The sequence below is a fragment of the Cygnus olor genome, chromosome 26 (assembly GCF_009769625.2).
Source record: "Cygnus olor isolate bCygOlo1 chromosome 26, bCygOlo1.pri.v2, whole genome shotgun sequence".
Classification (NCBI taxonomy): Eukaryota; Metazoa; Chordata; class Aves; order Anseriformes; family Anatidae; genus Cygnus; species Cygnus olor.
Window position 1 is genome coordinate 1,703,308 of NC_049194.1, and position 16,875 is coordinate 1,720,182.

Consider the following 16,875-nt stretch of genomic DNA (forward strand, 5'->3'; position numbering starts at 1 on the left):
GGTACTGGTAGGCCTTAGCAAATACGTATTCTCCAGGCAGAAAAATTAGATGAAGTGATAATACTGCTTGCAAAAATCCTGGAGTAATTTATTGAAGGCTAGAGTTCAGACAAGAAAAATCTATCCTCATCTCCAGCTGGATGAATTACAGATTTGTCAGAGCATTTCAAAGTCATCGTAACGACCCAACACAAAGCAGTGTTCATCTATGGTCATTTGGGGGCTACAAACTGGTGCCACTTCAGTCTCTTCTCGCTCCCTTAGGTTTAGGAACAAGAACCCCAATTTACATGATGCTAATCAGCAAGAGTCCTGGGCTGAAATATGGATTACACTACAGTTTTCTCAGTGATCCATGCAGAAACTGTTTCCAAATGTCCAACCGTGACCAGATTCGCAACCATATGTAACAGTAAAAAATCCTTTGTTGGCAAGCTTGAACGGAGCAGCAGAGGAAAAAGTTCAGCTTTCACAGCTCCTCCCTCACTGAGGCAGAGGATGCAGTAACTTCAGAGGCAGGGGAGCTCTGTAAGACAATTAGTGCTGCCGCTGCATGCTCTGCCTGCTCGCTGGGATTAAACAAGAGCCGTCAGGCTCCCCGAAATACTCAGGAAATACGCCAGACCATAACACGAACATTTACCCAAGGTGAAACACCACCTTCAAAGGTGACAATACCCTTTTCCTTTCTTGGCTCACTGCTAACGTTGCACAACGAAGATAAAATCCAGCACCGGGATGGTTTTACTCGTCTGGTAAGTCTGCAATGTCCTTACCTGTAAGAATGATGTTGGGGATGTTTCCATGGCTGGAGTAATTCAGCTGCTGTGAGTCCTGCAAGCTGCCATGACTGCCGGTAAGTCCCATCATGGCTGCCTGGGAGTAGTTAAGGGTGGAACAAGGGCTGTACAGGCTGTTGGAACTAATGGCGTTTTCTATCATATTAAACTGTTCGAGCTGAAGACCAAGGTACAAAGGAAATTATTACTTCCAACCGTCAAGAAACACAGCAAAAGTAACTTACAAAGCTCAAGTATGGGAAGTAGAGTTGAGAAAGACAGGCAAACAAATTCATCTTTAGGTTTTGTTGATCAAAATACGGTCTATTTTCACTTAACTTTCCAGAATACTTCACTGCCAAATTCAGAGTGCAGGGAAATGAGGGGAGAATTGATGCCAAAATAAAACTGTTGCTTTCATTACCGGAAGAACAAAAGAAAAGGTAGCTTTAAAGCAAGGTAAAATAAATAAATAAATGAAACAATTCATGCCATTAACTCAGGTATCTGCCCATCAAGCACTGCCTCTCAGAAGCCGTCTCATTTTTATCTGCTACCAGAGCATGTTTAACAGCTGAATGAATCAATGCACTGGCTGGCCAAAGCAACGAGGGTGCAGGTCTGCCTGCTAGGTTTTGGTACTGTACATGAGTTGTTTGCCAATTTCAGGAGTAAACATTGTTAGCACATACACGTGAACCCTTCCCAAATGTGGCTACAGCCAGAAATATCTGCATTTATTTATTTTCATTATTTCTAATCCAATAAACTTGGCAGAACACCTTGAAAAACATCTGCTATGTCGGCTAAGAGGGAGGAAAGGGGAAAAGAAGAATGGGGAGAAAAAAAAGAAAAGAAATCCCTAAGTATTGCAAACTAAAAATGAGAGGTAAACTTAAAAGGACAAAAATGTGCTATCACATAAAATAATCAGGAGTTGAATTATATTTACTTTAAGCTGAAAGTGGCCGAAACATAGCTGAAAATCTGAGATGAATTTGCTCACCTGATGGGATAGGGCATTAGCCTGCCTAGCTGTCATCTGCTGATCATAATAGGAGTCACCAAATACACTCCCCAGAATGGAAGAATGCTGAAAACAAAACAGAGTCTTTATGGTGCAAAAATCTCACAAACAGAGGTACCCACGGCGTGCAAGTGACTCGAGCCTTCCAACCGATGCTTCTCAGAAGTTAGTTAGCAGTGCCCCATTTTATTACCAGCCACTAACCACCACCAAGTCCATAAATATTCAGCGTTTCCCTCCAACACACAAATCCTTCCACGTTACGCTGCCTTTCGTTAAGCACAAAAATACAGTCAAGTAAACCAAACAAACTTCCTCACGGAGGACATACAACATATAAAACTTCTGATTTATGAGTACAGACGAGTGCGCTAGTTAAGACGAGAAATAAAAATCGCTCTGCAACTGCAGCTTTTTGGTGAACTTCTTTGTTTTGGTGAGAGACGAACTCAGACAGAACCAAACTGCACGTTCAAAACGCGATGCAAAGCTGATCGCCAGCACACAGGGAGTGGCTAACTCACTGCCTCCGCAGCCTCGTGTCCGCTTAACGGCCAGCTTCACCGAGACAACAACATGCCAGAACAAAATTGACATTTTACAGTCATTTCACTTCAGCCGGAGATCAGAAAAGTTAACGAGAAGGCCCAGTAGAGCGTGGAACCAGCGGTTCAGAGACAAGAATCTCAGGAGGAATTGTACAGCCTTGCTAATTTGACTGTCCGCTCAGCATGGCAATCATTTACCAGTGATTCTCCATTGTTCACCAGTTATTCTAAAGGTGACCAAGAATTTTAGGTCAGTATTTTAATAATGCTCAGCACTACCCCAGAGAATTGCCACACAGAAGAGAAACCACAAAGAGATCGCTCCATATTTCAAACCATCACAAGCAAGCTCACAACGGAGCATCTATAAAAGATGGTGTGTATAAGAGCCAATTCGCATGGAGTTTAATACCTTGCATAGCATTTTCCAGCTGTTTTATCTGCACATTAAAAGAAGAAGGCTACAAATTTTCTCCTTAAAAACCTACGCAGTGTATGTAATTAAGCAGAAGCCTAGGAGGTACAAGGACGGTTACACCAGCCGCCACAGTTAGAAACGCTGAACAAAGATCAATGTACTCAAAAACACGGGATAATGTCCACAACAGTGAACATGAAAATCATCTCAGCGAACAGCACGTCACATTTTAAGCATTCTCCTCCTACATCGGTAGCATATCTCAGTTTTATTTGCAGGCTGCATGCAAGGAAAAGAAGGAAAGTCTTGCACAAAACTGCCGACACCCTCCAGGAGAGGGGACTATCATGAAAGAAACAATCATCTGTTCTTTTTAAAGCAAGCAAAACCCTTCCCACCTCCAGCCAGAACCCTCAGCTATCACATTAGACGGACGTTTTCAGATAAATGTGGCATCAAGGGAGGAATGCACAGCCCAAGAACAGAGCTCTGTGGGGAAGGTCGCTGAAGTTCAACACGAGCCGCGCGTGCTGCACAGCTCCTTGCTGAGCAGATCCTGTTTGATCCCAGAACCGCCTGGAGCATCACTGCGAAGCGCTTTCCACCAGCTGCACGCGAGGATGTGGGCAGGGTTCGGATGCACTTTGAGAAGAGAGAAATTTGCTGCAGAACGGCGCTGCTGGATAACGTCGGGAAGTTGAAACACAAACCTCACGGACCTCCGAGGGGCTGCGCTTAGAAGCGTGACACTGGCAGGGTCAGGAATAGCTGCAGACAACTGCCTCCAAATCTTTGTCAGAGATCATACAGGGACTTCTCAGTAAGAAAGGGTTTGACTGAATGAAGCCGCCTCTTCTTTACGACTGACTAAATAGGGCCTGAATAGGTTTTTATGGACAGAAGTACGATTTTGATTCACTGAGTTCACTTTCCTGGGCGTTTATGATGTGTCACAGCTATGATTGCAGAACAGAAATGACAGCTTTGCAACTGAACGCCCTACTCAGTGCCCTCCTAAGAAAGAGGTAAAACTGGGAACTTGGAGCCTCTCTTCCCATTTACCACCCGGTCCTCAGCACCACGGGGGCTGCTCCATTCCTGTGAGACTGGGCTGCGAGGAAGTGACCAAACATCACAAGAGCACGTCGCACCGGATGAGAGGAAAGCAAAGCCCTGCTGCGAAGTTATACTTAAAAAAAATAAATAAATAATTAAAGGCACTTTCCTTCTTTAAACCACTGACATCTTGCTTGTTGCCCTGTTACACTTTGATCGGCATGTTTTGATGGCTACTCAAACTCCATGCTATTCAACCTGTTGCATGTGCTGCATGAAAAAACGGAGTGTAGAGAGCATAGAGCTAACTCGAGCAGGCAGATCAGGACCAGGCAGCTTCACTATCACGGGAAAATCATTCCCATCCTAAGCAGCAGACACAGCTTCAGAACCGTGTGATGTTTTACAACAATCTCTAAAAATCTTGCACTTCAGGATGTCACCTACTCGGTGTAAATCAAAGCTGGTTTGGACCAGCACTAGAAATACAGTTCCTATTTGAGAGCTCCAAGGAGAAACAAAGTATGGTTTTTTTTTTCCATTTAGTTTTTGACATCTCATTTTTACAGGAGCTTTTCAGAAGTAGGGCAAAACCTAAGATTTTTGCACTCCACTAAGAGCTGCTCCCGAGCTAAAAAGTTTAGGCAACATGAAACATAATGAACAGGAGATCAAAACCTACTTGTGCAAGCCTACCTTCGTAACCTCTAACAAAACTTACAAGCCCATGTTTTCCCTCAGCTCTGAAGTATACCAGTTATTACATTTTTAAGCACTGAATCTCCCAAAGGAAACCAACTGGAAATGTCATTACTTCAACACTTCAGAGTCCTAAAATAATTTATTGACAACTCTGAAAAACATCTTGCTAACACCATCTCCTACAGAAACACTAGATGAGGTCTGTTTTGTCAACAGTACATCTCCTTGGGTTAATGATGTGGTGACTGTAAGAAAAAAAGAAAACCACACAACCTCTGGCTTAAATTATTCGTCTAAAATACATACCATATTATCCAGTATTCAGCCATTCTGCTAAAAAAAAGCAGATTTCTATCTAATTGGAAGTGTATGCCAGGTGTTAGAGGAGAAAAGCACAGTAGTAATAAACAAGCCACCGTCAGTGAAAAGCCATGCAAACACAAAGCTGAGAACTACAAGCAGAGCTTTTCAATTCGTGTTTGAACAGGAAGACCTTCATGTAACAAACAAACAGCTAAAACACGAGAGCAAATAGATTTGGAGATGTGGAAAGATGAAAAAAAAAAGCTTCTGGTGAATGAACCGTATGTGATAAAAATCAAACCACAGATTTCTATTTTTAGAGCATGTCACTCACATCACACTGATTCACTGCAGAATGATTTAACCTAAAATTAATTGGAGAAACAGGAGCAAGTGGGAGACGTCTACCCGGTCACACCTACTTTATTCCACTCTCACCAGCCAGTGCCAGACTGTGCCACAACGGGAACATTCTGCTGTTGGAACCAATCTGCTTCTACTTGTGGCAGATTATTCTACAGACTAATGAATCCTGCTATTTGGGAGCTGCCCCCATAATCACAACCCAGTTTTTTCTTTCCCCATTGCTTCTCTCCACACCTGTATTTGCAGCCTCAAGAAGTCCACTGCCACAGGCAACTCGCTCTCCACTGCTACCTTTTGGTTTATTGACAGAGGTAGGAAAGCCGCAGTGTTTTTATTTTAGCCAAAGTAGAGAACTGCGTGGATACTTTTAAAGAGGACAATACTGAAGATAAGTAGTATTAATAAACCCTTCTCATTTGGCATGACTTACGGTGTCCTGCTTGAAAATGGCAGTACACAAGCAAGAGTTTACAGGGTAAAACAGGCCCAGCAGGTAAAATCGTAGCCAAGCCTGCACTCCCTACACTCCAGTACTTTGGAGTGACCGGTGGCAACAAGCCTGTGGACAAAACCAACAGTTACTGAGAAGTCAAGGGGGAAAGAAAATCAACGCAAAATCAGAATCGTCTGTGCTGCCCAACTGACAACTTGACCTGAGAATTTGCAGCAAGACTGGCAACAGCTTCGCTCTAGGTGACAGCCTAGAGAAGTAAGGTTGCGTGTTTCCTTTGAGCCACACACAGAACACAGCAGAACTGGCAGAAGCAGGCAGAAGGAAGAAGTTAAGAAGCAATTAAGCAAGGGTTAAGAAAATCCAGACAGTCCTGACACTCGGATCTCTTACTGAGCTTACCAGTGACCTGTCTCTGGCTAATGGCAAGGAGAGACGAAGCTTCTGCTTTGGAACCATGAAGGGGCAGCACTTATTTAGATAGGATCCTCCTTACAGCCTTAAACGTTAAATGACGAAACAGAAAATGTATTTTCAGACTCTGTTGTGATGCTCTGTAAGAATTTTGTTCACCTTGTTTCTACAGGTGGGATTTGGGAAAGGGGCAGACACGTGGATCTATTTCAGGAACATCAGATTATTTTTGTGCTGAAAACGCACTCGGTTCCCTTACAATTAGGGCACCCTTAAAGAAGGCTTGCTTTTAATTGTCTTGCAACTGGCAGACAAAAATTCCCTTTCACAGGTTTACATGCACACTGAGCTAAGACTTGCATATAGGACACGTGGACGTACGGATATACATACACAGGAAGAAAAACCAGGTGGCATGCAAGACAGCATTTTCACTAACCCGTTACTTTCAAGCCACAAATTGCTTATTTTAAGAGCATTTTCTGCAATGTTTTCTTTCCAAGTGTACGTTCCCATGTGAAAAAGGTCCTGATGTAAATGTGTTTGGCCATACAAGTGAGATTTAGTGCTGCAGGAAGTTTTCCTGCTACAGGAGGCACTTAACAAGCTTCCCTCTCTCTCTCCCCTGCCCTCCCAACCTTATCTGTCAGCTCCTCCACAATATTGCTAATTGAAAGGGATACACCTCGAGGTTCTGTCCACGGTACACCCCACAGAAATAACTGTGTTAACAGTGCTCAAGCGAGTAGCTTTGACCAATAAAAAGGCAATTCACCAGCTATTGAAAAACTCTGGAACTGAATGAAACTGCAAACAAGATGAGACACCAGGAATGCATGAGGCACATACAGTTACAGTGAGGCAACTATGGGTCAGTAATGGAGAGACTCAACTAAAAACAAACACGAGAAGCAAGGCCTGTGGAAGCACAGAGTCCCTTACTTGAGGGGAGCTGCCAGGAGAGAAGCCTTGATTGGAGACAGGAGAGGTGGGAGACTGGTTGGCTGGGGAGCCAGCATTACTGCGGTACTGCTGGAGTGAAGCCTACAGAACAACACAGAATTAAAGACCATGGGATTGATGGAAGGTTGGAAAGTTATCAACTGTTGGCGCACACAGCTTGAGGAAGCTGGGAGAACCATCCTCTTCAGCAACTCTTGGCTATACATGAAGACACGATTGCTGTGAACAATGCCGCAAAAAGGAGAAAGTTAAGGTACCGGCGTTGGCATGGTCTCGTCTGGCTGAGATCTAAGAGCAGGGCAGGGCTGTTGTACAACCAAACTATTTAAATATTTTTTCCCCACTGTTTTGAGTTCAATTAAAAGAAAAAGTTGGTCAGCGAACAATTTAGGGAAAAAGCAGTCTCGAAATCTGGGAGTAACTATTTTCAAGTCAAATTCGATTGCCATACCCACACATTCTTAACCTGCGTTTACAACACTGGAAATCCGTCTCACCTTACCCTGCCTAATCTTCAACAGCCTAGCTGTGTTATCAAGATCAAAGGGCATAACCACAAAGACCAAAATCCTTCTCAAAGCTGCATTTCACCCCAGGACATGGAACAGACACTGTCTGAAAATTCACACTATGTTTTGCAGGTTTAATGTTAGTTATATTTATATTGTTCTCAGTCTTCCTGAGAACACGTTTTCGAAGATTTACCTTTTTGTTGGTCACAGAGAACCCTAGGCTTGAACAAATTAAAAATCTCAAATGCATTTGAATAGAATGCTGCAGTAATTAATATAAACTAAGTACAGCTCTTCCTATTATATTTCCCTTAGAAATTTACAGATGATTGAGGAAAACCTGCAATCCAATAGTTCTAAGAAAAGGAATAATTTAATCAGATAGCTATGCGGTGCAGGAGAATGCTGTACAACCAATGCTTTCTGACATCAAATTCCACAGATCTCAAGAAAATGTCTTAATCTTTTTATATTATGTATTGCTACTGATGCACTTTAAGCAGACATCCAAACTACAGCAAAAGGAATTTCAATACTGTTTTGATAACCTGCACAGGAGTTGTCAGTGAGACTGTAGCACAGCTCAAATGGCTTTGTGATAAGCTAGCTTTAAATTTTATTTGTATGCAATTTCAGTTGCTTTAAAAGATAAGCATAGCACCCTAAAAGTTAAGGTGATAAAGAAGTTTAGGATGAGGAAAGCAACACAGAAAGCAAAGAATGAAAATCATCTGTACTGGTAGCTACTTAAGGATTAGAATCAAAACATTTGGACACATTTTGAGTAGGTCGGTATCCTTTCTGCTGCCGGAATCGGCCTCCTTCTTCCCCTTCTAATCCTGAAAGGGAAGTAGCTTCCTTCAAGAAGCACTTACCAGCACAAGTCGTTAAAATTTCATCCACAAATGAAATCCACGGTCTAGTGCTAGATCAATAAAGAACGAGTTCTCCCCATTATCTAACCAGTTACTGTCATTACAACACTGCCAGGAGGACACTACAGGTCAGGCAACCAGGATCTGATAGAGCAGGGGCAGAATGACCAGAGAACGAGCTGTGAAATTCTTCCTCAGCTAGCTTGTTACCCTGATCTCACTCTCTATTCTGGACTTTTATATGCAGAGAGAGAGAGAGAACATTTCACAACAAACCATGGCAAAACCAGCACGAAAAGAAATCTGCCCAGAAATCATCACTACTATGTAGGTATATACTCCATTTCCTATCAGGATCTAAAAGCAGCTACAAATCCAATTTTGGGGGATAATAATGTATGCTCTATAAATCCTTTAAATGAAAGGTTTCTAAATATAGAAAGTGCCTGGCTCTCTCCAACTTCGGGGGACTGCTTGTTAGCAGGTTTCTTGATCAAAGTTCTGTTAACTCCTCAAGTCTACAGCACTTTGGAGGTGCATTACATTTAACAGCCTGAAAAAGTACCAATGCAACAGCAGCAGCAAGGTGTGACATAAATGCTGATATCCAGGATTCAGGCTGCTCTAATCAAACGCGAAGTCACAAGTGACACTATTTTATGAAACTACGGCCACCGTAAGCACACCCGAAAACCAAATTCTGTCTATAAAGCATTTGAAGATGGATTAAATCAAAACCATTCTACTTCAGACTCCACCTAGAAGTATACCTATCACAAGGGCTGTCCAGCTTGAACCCTGTTGCATGCTACCACGTTTTCAAAATAAAAGCTTTATCTTTTTCAGCTCTACCCACGCTTACCGAGTTGATGTCTATTCCCATTGATGGTTGGGTCTGGCTACCCGGAGGTGACTGTGGGATGGTAGAAGGTACCGTGACGGAGAGTGGGGGGAGTTGCGTTCCTCGCTGTAAACCAGAGGTCTGCATTAAAGGAGTATTCTGAGGCAGGGTACTTGCCACCTGGGTCTGCTGCTGTTGCTGGGAAGTTGTCTGGGTAAAAAATGGATATGGGGGAAGCTGCTGTTCCAGAGACAACGCATCCATAGCCACGGCCTTAAAAAGAAAAATTAAAATCATCCACACTGGCAGGTAACTCCCCTTAATTTTCAAGCATATTAAGTTTCACATCAAGTGAACCACACTAAGTCAATCTTGCATTTTCAAATGTTACATAAAGGTTTAAAGACAGTCAAGAACATATTTCAGAGGACTTAGTATCATCTTCGCTGTACAATAAGCAAAAGCCCAACTGAATGTCCAGATGAGGAATTGAAAGCTAGTCAGTTGTGGAATCGCACTTATGAAATCAATTTTAAAAAGCTAACTGAGCTTCTCACATGGATTAGAGAAATGTCTTCCAAATTTCATGGACAACGTCTTCAAAAGAAAAGTGTCTTGACGTTTAGCAAGGTTTTAGAAAAGTCAAAGTAAAATCTGTGTCCTCTATAAACCTCTCACTTTTTAAGGTACAGATTAATAAACACATTTAAAGAAGATTACAGAACAAGAAAGATGAAGTTACAGTCATTTACCCCCTAGGTGAAGTAAAACAATTCACCTGTGACCAAAAATTGTAATTCTCCAAGCAAGGTCCTACCTGAGTAATTGGTGACAAAGGGGAAAGCGTAGGAGACATTTGCTGTGACTGTGGTCGCCTCGAGTCTGCGCTCAACGAGAGAGGGCTGACGGTGGGCTGACGGTGCTGCTGGGAAGGGGCTGGCGTCGTCGTCATTCCTGCCAGTAAGGAACAAACGAGCTCAAATGGGAACGGAGCAACGGTTCGTTGATACTGGTACAGAGGTAATTACTTGATCTGTCAAAAATGTATGGCCTAGGTTGACGATGCAAAGTGCTGCATGTGCCTAGGCCAATCAGGAAGAAATTCGTTAGCTAATTTGCAACTTTGTCAGGTTAAAAAGCATCAGGAAGAGAGCAAGATCCCTGTGGTTGTTTATCCTGAACCTAAACCAGTCACAGTTGTGCAGGACTGTGCACAGATACTGACTTGGAATTGAAATAAGCAGACCAGCTCCAGAAGCACTGTGCTTCCCCAGTGGTTTATGGAAACAATAGGCACCGTTCTCGCACGCCCCTGGGCTGCACACAAAGAGTCCAAGAGCAGCACGTTCTCCTCTATTTGTAAGAGCTGAAACTTCAGGAAGAAGATAACAGATCATGTAACAAGACTAATCAGAAGGCACTTGTGTTATTAGAAAAAGCAAACATCTATTTAATGGAAAATGCAGAAGAAAAACTGGTTACACAGGACGTACTCCATTTTAATGGCATACCAGTGCACAGGAAGGCAGGAAATATCCCTCGCACTCTAAAGAGCCCTGACCTAGCAGGGGTTAGGGACAGACTAAAAGTAATTTAGCTTTACTCAAATTCAAGACAAAACCTGCAAGCTTTGAAGCCTGTCCTGTTTTCTGCCTCACCCTAGAGGAACTGAGACACCCTGGAAAGCAATTTCAGGACAATCTCTCTAGTGAGCTGTTCTTCCAGAGCTGCCAGAAAGGAGGAATTCACAAGAGCCTGAGAGCTCCTCAGCACTTGGCACCTGCTCAAGGCTTCCAGGCAGGCTGCCAGGGAGCCAGGAAGTCCGGGCTGCCAAGGAGCCAGCAGGCAAACTGGCTCTAACTGAGCAGATTCTGAAGACTGCCTGGCTTCCCGCACGATGTTTTCAAAAATCAACACTGTCTCATGGAACATGTCAGCGAACTGACAACCTCAAATGCACAAATGTGTAGCCTAAGTTGTTGGCAATTCTTCATAACCTGACAGGTGTTTTTCCCCACCTTTACTTGGGGATGCTACAGGCATGTCTGCACAATGCACAGAGCTCCTACAAAAGGCTCAGAAGCGTTTACATTTTCTGCTCAAGATCTAGAAGATAAAGAAAGGAAAGGAAGGTTTGAGAATATCAGTTTAAAAAAAGCCAAAACACTGACTACGCCATTGATTAAACTATGGGAGAGTCTCCAACACGAAGCAGCAAACTCATCAATGAATGTACCTTTCTCATTTGTAATATCTTTCATAGATCAGGAAATGTTTTCAAAGCAATTACATACCTACTGGTTTGCTTTTATACCATTTACTCTGCTAATTACGGGTAGTGCAAAAAATTTAGCAACCCAGTCTGGCCTAACTCCATGGAAGTAGTTTGTTTCTTTTTATATACACACCACCTTTCTTAACAAAGCCTTGCTACGCTCTACTTGAATGAGAGCCCATCCCTGAAACTGTGCGTAGTCTGTTTTGAGACCAGAAAGCTTTCTGAAGGGTGCCAAAAGCTGCTGATTTCCTCTCTACTTAGAGGGGTAAACTGTATTCTTGCTTCCTTCTTAAATGTAACTGCTCAGCCATAACACTACATTAACCTGATTAGAATTATTTCCTTTTTACCAATATATGAGAGGATTTTTAAGTGGGTAAGTGAATCCTGCCTAACACAGGAAATACATTTCTATTTTTGGATAGAGCACTTTTCTTCTGTTCTAGGAATCAACCGGCTGCAATTGTCACTGACAATAAAACTCAGCCCTACTCACAAGTAGGACCTAGGGAAATTATTAAAAAAATAACAATCACCAGTTTAGGCCATTTGCTTAAGTTAACTAGTCTTGAAATTATCAGTTGATCAGTATGAACATTATAAACTGCCAGCATGGCATTTTTTTTATTTTTTTTAAATAAAACTATCAGTATTGCCGAAGTGCAAAAGCCCCAACAAAGCTCAGACTCATGCTGAACAGCTCAAACAGCAGCAGCATTTTGCAAGTACTTGCAACAAAAACTACGCTCAAAAGGCAACGATTTCAACACAAAGACACCATAGTGAGAGTGAAGTGTGCACTTGGTATTGCTTCCCAAAGCCCTTCTATATCATGAATCCTGACTACTGAGGATATTTTCAAAAATCAGGCAATCAAGCTTACAAAAACTAGCAAACCTTGTAAACTCTCCGTATCATTTTGACTGCTTAAAAGACAAAATCTGCTTCAGATGAAGCAAAATACTCTCCAAAAGAATCCTCACTGGAAAAAAAAGTATTCTAAAGGAACGAAAACAAAAGGCCTACTTAAGGTATTTCCATAATTCAAATGCTGTTGGGATTAAGTACAATGAATTACAAGGGAGGCACGTTTTGGATGCTATAGTCTGTCCTATAAAGTCATATATAAACAACAAAAAAGCAGACTTGGGCATGAAGAACTTGAAAAACATGTAAGGATATTTGTAAGTCAAAGCTAAATACAGCTTTATCACTTTTTCATACAGAAATGCCTTTATAAAACTTGTTTACAAAGACAAGTCAGTCAACAGAAGTACAATTACCCCTCAGACAAAACAGTATTATTCAGCAATGCGACTTCCATGCTGTAAGACATTTTAACAACGGCGCAGAATCGTGATCTTACCCTGACTGGCAGTGCTGATGCCCAAGTGAGTCAGATTGGCAGCAAGATTTCCGGTACTATTGGAGCTACTCAGGGCTGGGAATGTGGATTCCTCAGGATCTAACGGTGTTGGGAGAGGGGAAGGGAAATGGATGTTTGTCAGGTCTGGAAGGGAGCCACCCGTGTTATGCGTAGCAGGAATCAGCGTTGTAGTGTTTTCCTGGTCAGCTGATGGAAAGATGCTAAATAAAGGAGAAAGGAAAAAAGAGAATTCAGTTTAAATTTCAGCCTGGACAGATTTGTACAAAATCATTTTCAAAAAAGGGAGGTGCCATATACAGAAACATATAGTGTATTTTTGATAAACCAATTAGACGCATAATAGACAAGGGGACACTCACACTAGTTTTAGCTTATCTTGCATCTATTCAAGAGGAAATTCAAAGTACAATGTTCTTTCTTAAAGATCTCAATGCTCTTTAAAAAGATGCTCAAAACTTACTTGATTCCTGGAACTTCACATGATTTAGGTCTTGATGACCCAGTCTAAAACAGATGGAGGAAATTTTTATAAGCAAAGATACTTGAGATTAATGTTTATGACATTTTATTCAGAAAATTTTATTTATTGCATTTCTAGAGCTATGCTTCTACACAAGAGCTCTGTGAAGGTCTTAGAAAAGGCTTCTCATCTTTGTTTCCTTTATCGATTGACCCAACAAGGCTCAAATTTAAAGAGTTTCTCCTGATATAATCAAATAAAATACATATAAAGTGCCTTTCTGATCTAATGTTTAATGATATGTTGCTAAATATAGTATTTCATCTCTGAGCTCTGGAAGTAGTTGTTTGGCAATATTTAGAGCATTAGTTTACCTAAACGTGTTTAGAAAATGAAACCTCTATGCTTTGAAATGTGAGATTCCTACCTTTTTAGTGTCCCATCCTTGCTTAGAGAGGGTTTTGTCTGCCTCAGAGGTGGTTTCCTCCATTCCAGGGACAGTCAGCAATAAAACTAAAAAAATGATAACAAAAGGAAGCTTTTCAGAAATAAATTTTCAGATAAGGAGTTTAACTATTTTCGAAACTCTTGTTATTATTCAACATGGAGTGGTACTCTACTGTTTTGAGATCATCAAAATTAAAAAAGCAAACACCGAAACAGACTAAGATAACATTTTATCAACATGGAGAAGTTCCCAGTGTCAAAAAAAAAAAGTTAGCTGCAAGTAGAACAAGATTTTAAAAAGCAGGTATTCGATTCACCTTAAATTCAAGGAACTTTCAAACTGCAGTTAGAACAAGAAAAAAAACAGATACTCTTCAGTACTTTTAAAAATTTTCGTGTCCAATTTCATCCATTTACATCTAAATGGAAAAACGTATGCTGGTACCTAGTTTTTCCTACCTTTCACATTTTACACAAGTGAGATACACCTGTTACATCTAATGGGTGGCCAATGGGACAACTCTGCGGTGATAAAATCCAAACCATATCCCCTGGGACAGAGAAACACTATAAAGTTTTCCATATTCCAACTATAAAGTTTTCCGTATTCCAAGCGTGTCTGTTCAAAGCAATCAGCTGTTGCATCATGCTAATAGCAAAGTGACAAAGAAACATCAAAAGAAAGTACAGTAAGGGCGATTCAAACTGATGACCAGGAGAGTCGTATGATTAAATTCATATTTAAGCAATATACTATGAGATGGCTGCTATTTAATGCTTTACAGCGCTAGAAGCATTATTTGGGAGAGCTGCAGTACAGTGCACAGGCATCCGAGCAATGTGCATCCACCTATCTCTGGGGTGTTGTTCAAGGAATAAATTATCTAGACAGATTTAGGAGCTTTTAATGCATTTCTTGAACTGACAGCAGAAACAAGGGCCAGCAGAGGGCACCACAATTGTTAGTGCCTGAGGGCTGTGCTGCTCCTAGCTTGTAACTGGAAATATTATTAGGTATCATTTGTAAACATAGCCTCTGTGGGCATATTAACTGGGGGTCTCAATGCCATAAAAACTAGATGAAGTCCTGCTACTTCACGATATTATATCTTAATATTATGCCGTTGTTTTTGTTGCCTGTCAGAGTCTTAATGCAAGAGGCTTATTCAGAAAAATACTGAAAAAAATTCTGAAAAAAAAAATCTGAAAGCCAGCTCAAATAATGGAGGTCTCTAGGTGAAAAAGTCAAGATATTCTGAATTTGCTTCTGGTCTTCAGCGTGCGTGCACTTCAAGATTTAAGTTCTATCACAGAGTCAATATATCCTGTTAAGCAATGGCATATGAAAAGTTACATTAAAACTCTCAAGGTTTTGTGACAGATTTACAGTTTTGCATATCAAAACTTCGGTCTCAGATGGAAAGTCAGATATCTATCAGATTAACCTGCCAGGAAAAAAAACAGCCACCTTTAATATTTCAATGCAGAATCAATTTCCAGAATTTAATTTTTGATAGCTAGTACTTAATGAAGTTAACAATGTGAAATTCCTCAAGTCATTAGTGTCAAATTGACAAATTAATACCCATGTCCAAAAGAAACACCTATTACAGCAATTTTCTCCACTGGAGTGATAAAACTTGCTATGGCACACAGCAGCCTGTTAACAGCTGCTCAGTAACCTACGTGAAATGCCAGTGGGTCTCTAACTTGTCTACAAGCTACTGGAAACCTCTAGCACCCCTGACAGCAGTCTAACCACCAGCATTCCACAAGTCCAGATTACTTTTCCCCACGGGGCAAGTTCATAGAATGACTGGATATGGAGTGAAGGAAAATGCTCCGTCTTAGCTTTGTCTAAGCTTTTTTGGACTTCATTATACAGAAGAGTACATGAGGTCCTTTGTTCAAACTGTTCTTTAACCAAATCTAGAAAATGTTATGCATACAAATATATGTAGAAATAGACAAACACCAATACACGTGCATATAATCTGAAGTACAATGCTTCTAGTACAACAAACTTTTTTTTTTTTAGCATTTTTCTCTGTTACCTCTTTTCTGCTGCATGTCCTGTGACCCTCCTGAAAAGGATTCTTGTTGAGCTGGAGTCATAGTACTCTGGTGCAAGGCAGAATCAGAATTCGTCCTGAAAAGAAGGCAAAACAAATTATTTTTACTGTCAGCTCCTCTAAATGAAAGAATGCTTAATCTCATACAATTGCAACCAACTCAGGAAAACCTGCATTCACTCCGCATTAAAAAATAAAATCTATATTTGGCATACACCAGGCATAATTTCTTTGTGAAACAATCAATTCACAGAACACAGAACAGAATTAGTTCAAGTTTGAAGAGTAATTGTTTCAATAATGGGATTGAGAGGGATACAGGAAAAACTGTTTACCATAGTTAGAAAATAATTTGATATGCTTTGTTAAGATTGTGCACGATCAAATAACGCAGTTTAAGCTGAAAGCTGCTTATACATCTCTAGTTATACTAGTCTTTGAAAATAAAGCATTCCTGCTATAAAGGGAGGGGAAATGACCAGTTCAAGGATGCACATGTGTTGTGGAGACAGGAACCTCCATGGCCAACATCTCTCACATCACAGACTGTCTTTCCCTTGTGAAGGCAGGCCACCACTTTGCTCCTCCAGGGCCAGGAGCATAAGAAGTAGGAAACAGGCAACTCAGTGCTCCTTTCCATTCGAATGCTTGCATTGGCAGACCAGTCCCTGAGCACTGAGAGAACGCTGAGTCTTTTACAACTTCATAATTTCAGGATACGCCTTACAACATCTGGAAAGATTTACCTTTAAAAACATCACACTGGCTGACACCTTAAGTTTAAAGGCTGGCCATCTAAATGAATAAACATGATAGAAGAAAAAAAAAATCGATTTCTAAATTCAGTTAAGTCATAGAGGTTCGTATGACCAACTGATGTGGGGAACAATAAAGGCCTTTTTGCACATCAAGGTGTTGCAGTATCAGAGAACCCAGCCCAAATACGAACACACACGTACACCACTGTGCTACTAAC

At 41.2% G+C, this 16,875-nt stretch overlaps 1 protein-coding gene across 4 annotated transcripts in view; it reads right to left on the minus strand.

Annotated features, from left to right (window-relative positions):
* CRTC1 (CREB regulated transcription coactivator 1) overlaps positions 1-16,875 on the minus strand; it is a 53,001-nt gene that overhangs the window by 10,981 nt on the left and 25,145 nt on the right. For 2 of the 4 annotated variants that reach the window (XM_040537251.1, XM_040537255.1), the window contains 9 exons: positions 15,882-15,976; positions 13,808-13,893; positions 13,381-13,424; positions 12,900-13,120; positions 10,073-10,209; positions 9,277-9,528; positions 7,007-7,108; positions 1,786-1,872; positions 777-957 (listed from right to left, as the gene is read on the minus strand). In XM_040537251.1, coding sequence (XP_040393185.1) covers positions 777-957; positions 1,786-1,872; positions 7,007-7,108; positions 9,277-9,528; positions 10,073-10,209; positions 12,900-13,120; positions 13,381-13,424; positions 13,808-13,893; positions 15,882-15,976 — 1,205 coding nt within the window. The remainder of the gene's footprint in view (positions 1-776; positions 958-1,785; positions 1,873-7,006; positions 7,109-9,276; positions 9,529-10,072; positions 10,210-12,899; positions 13,121-13,380; positions 13,425-13,807; positions 13,894-15,881; positions 15,977-16,875) is intronic. The other 2 variants (XM_040537252.1, XM_040537254.1) reach the window with 2 other exon arrangements.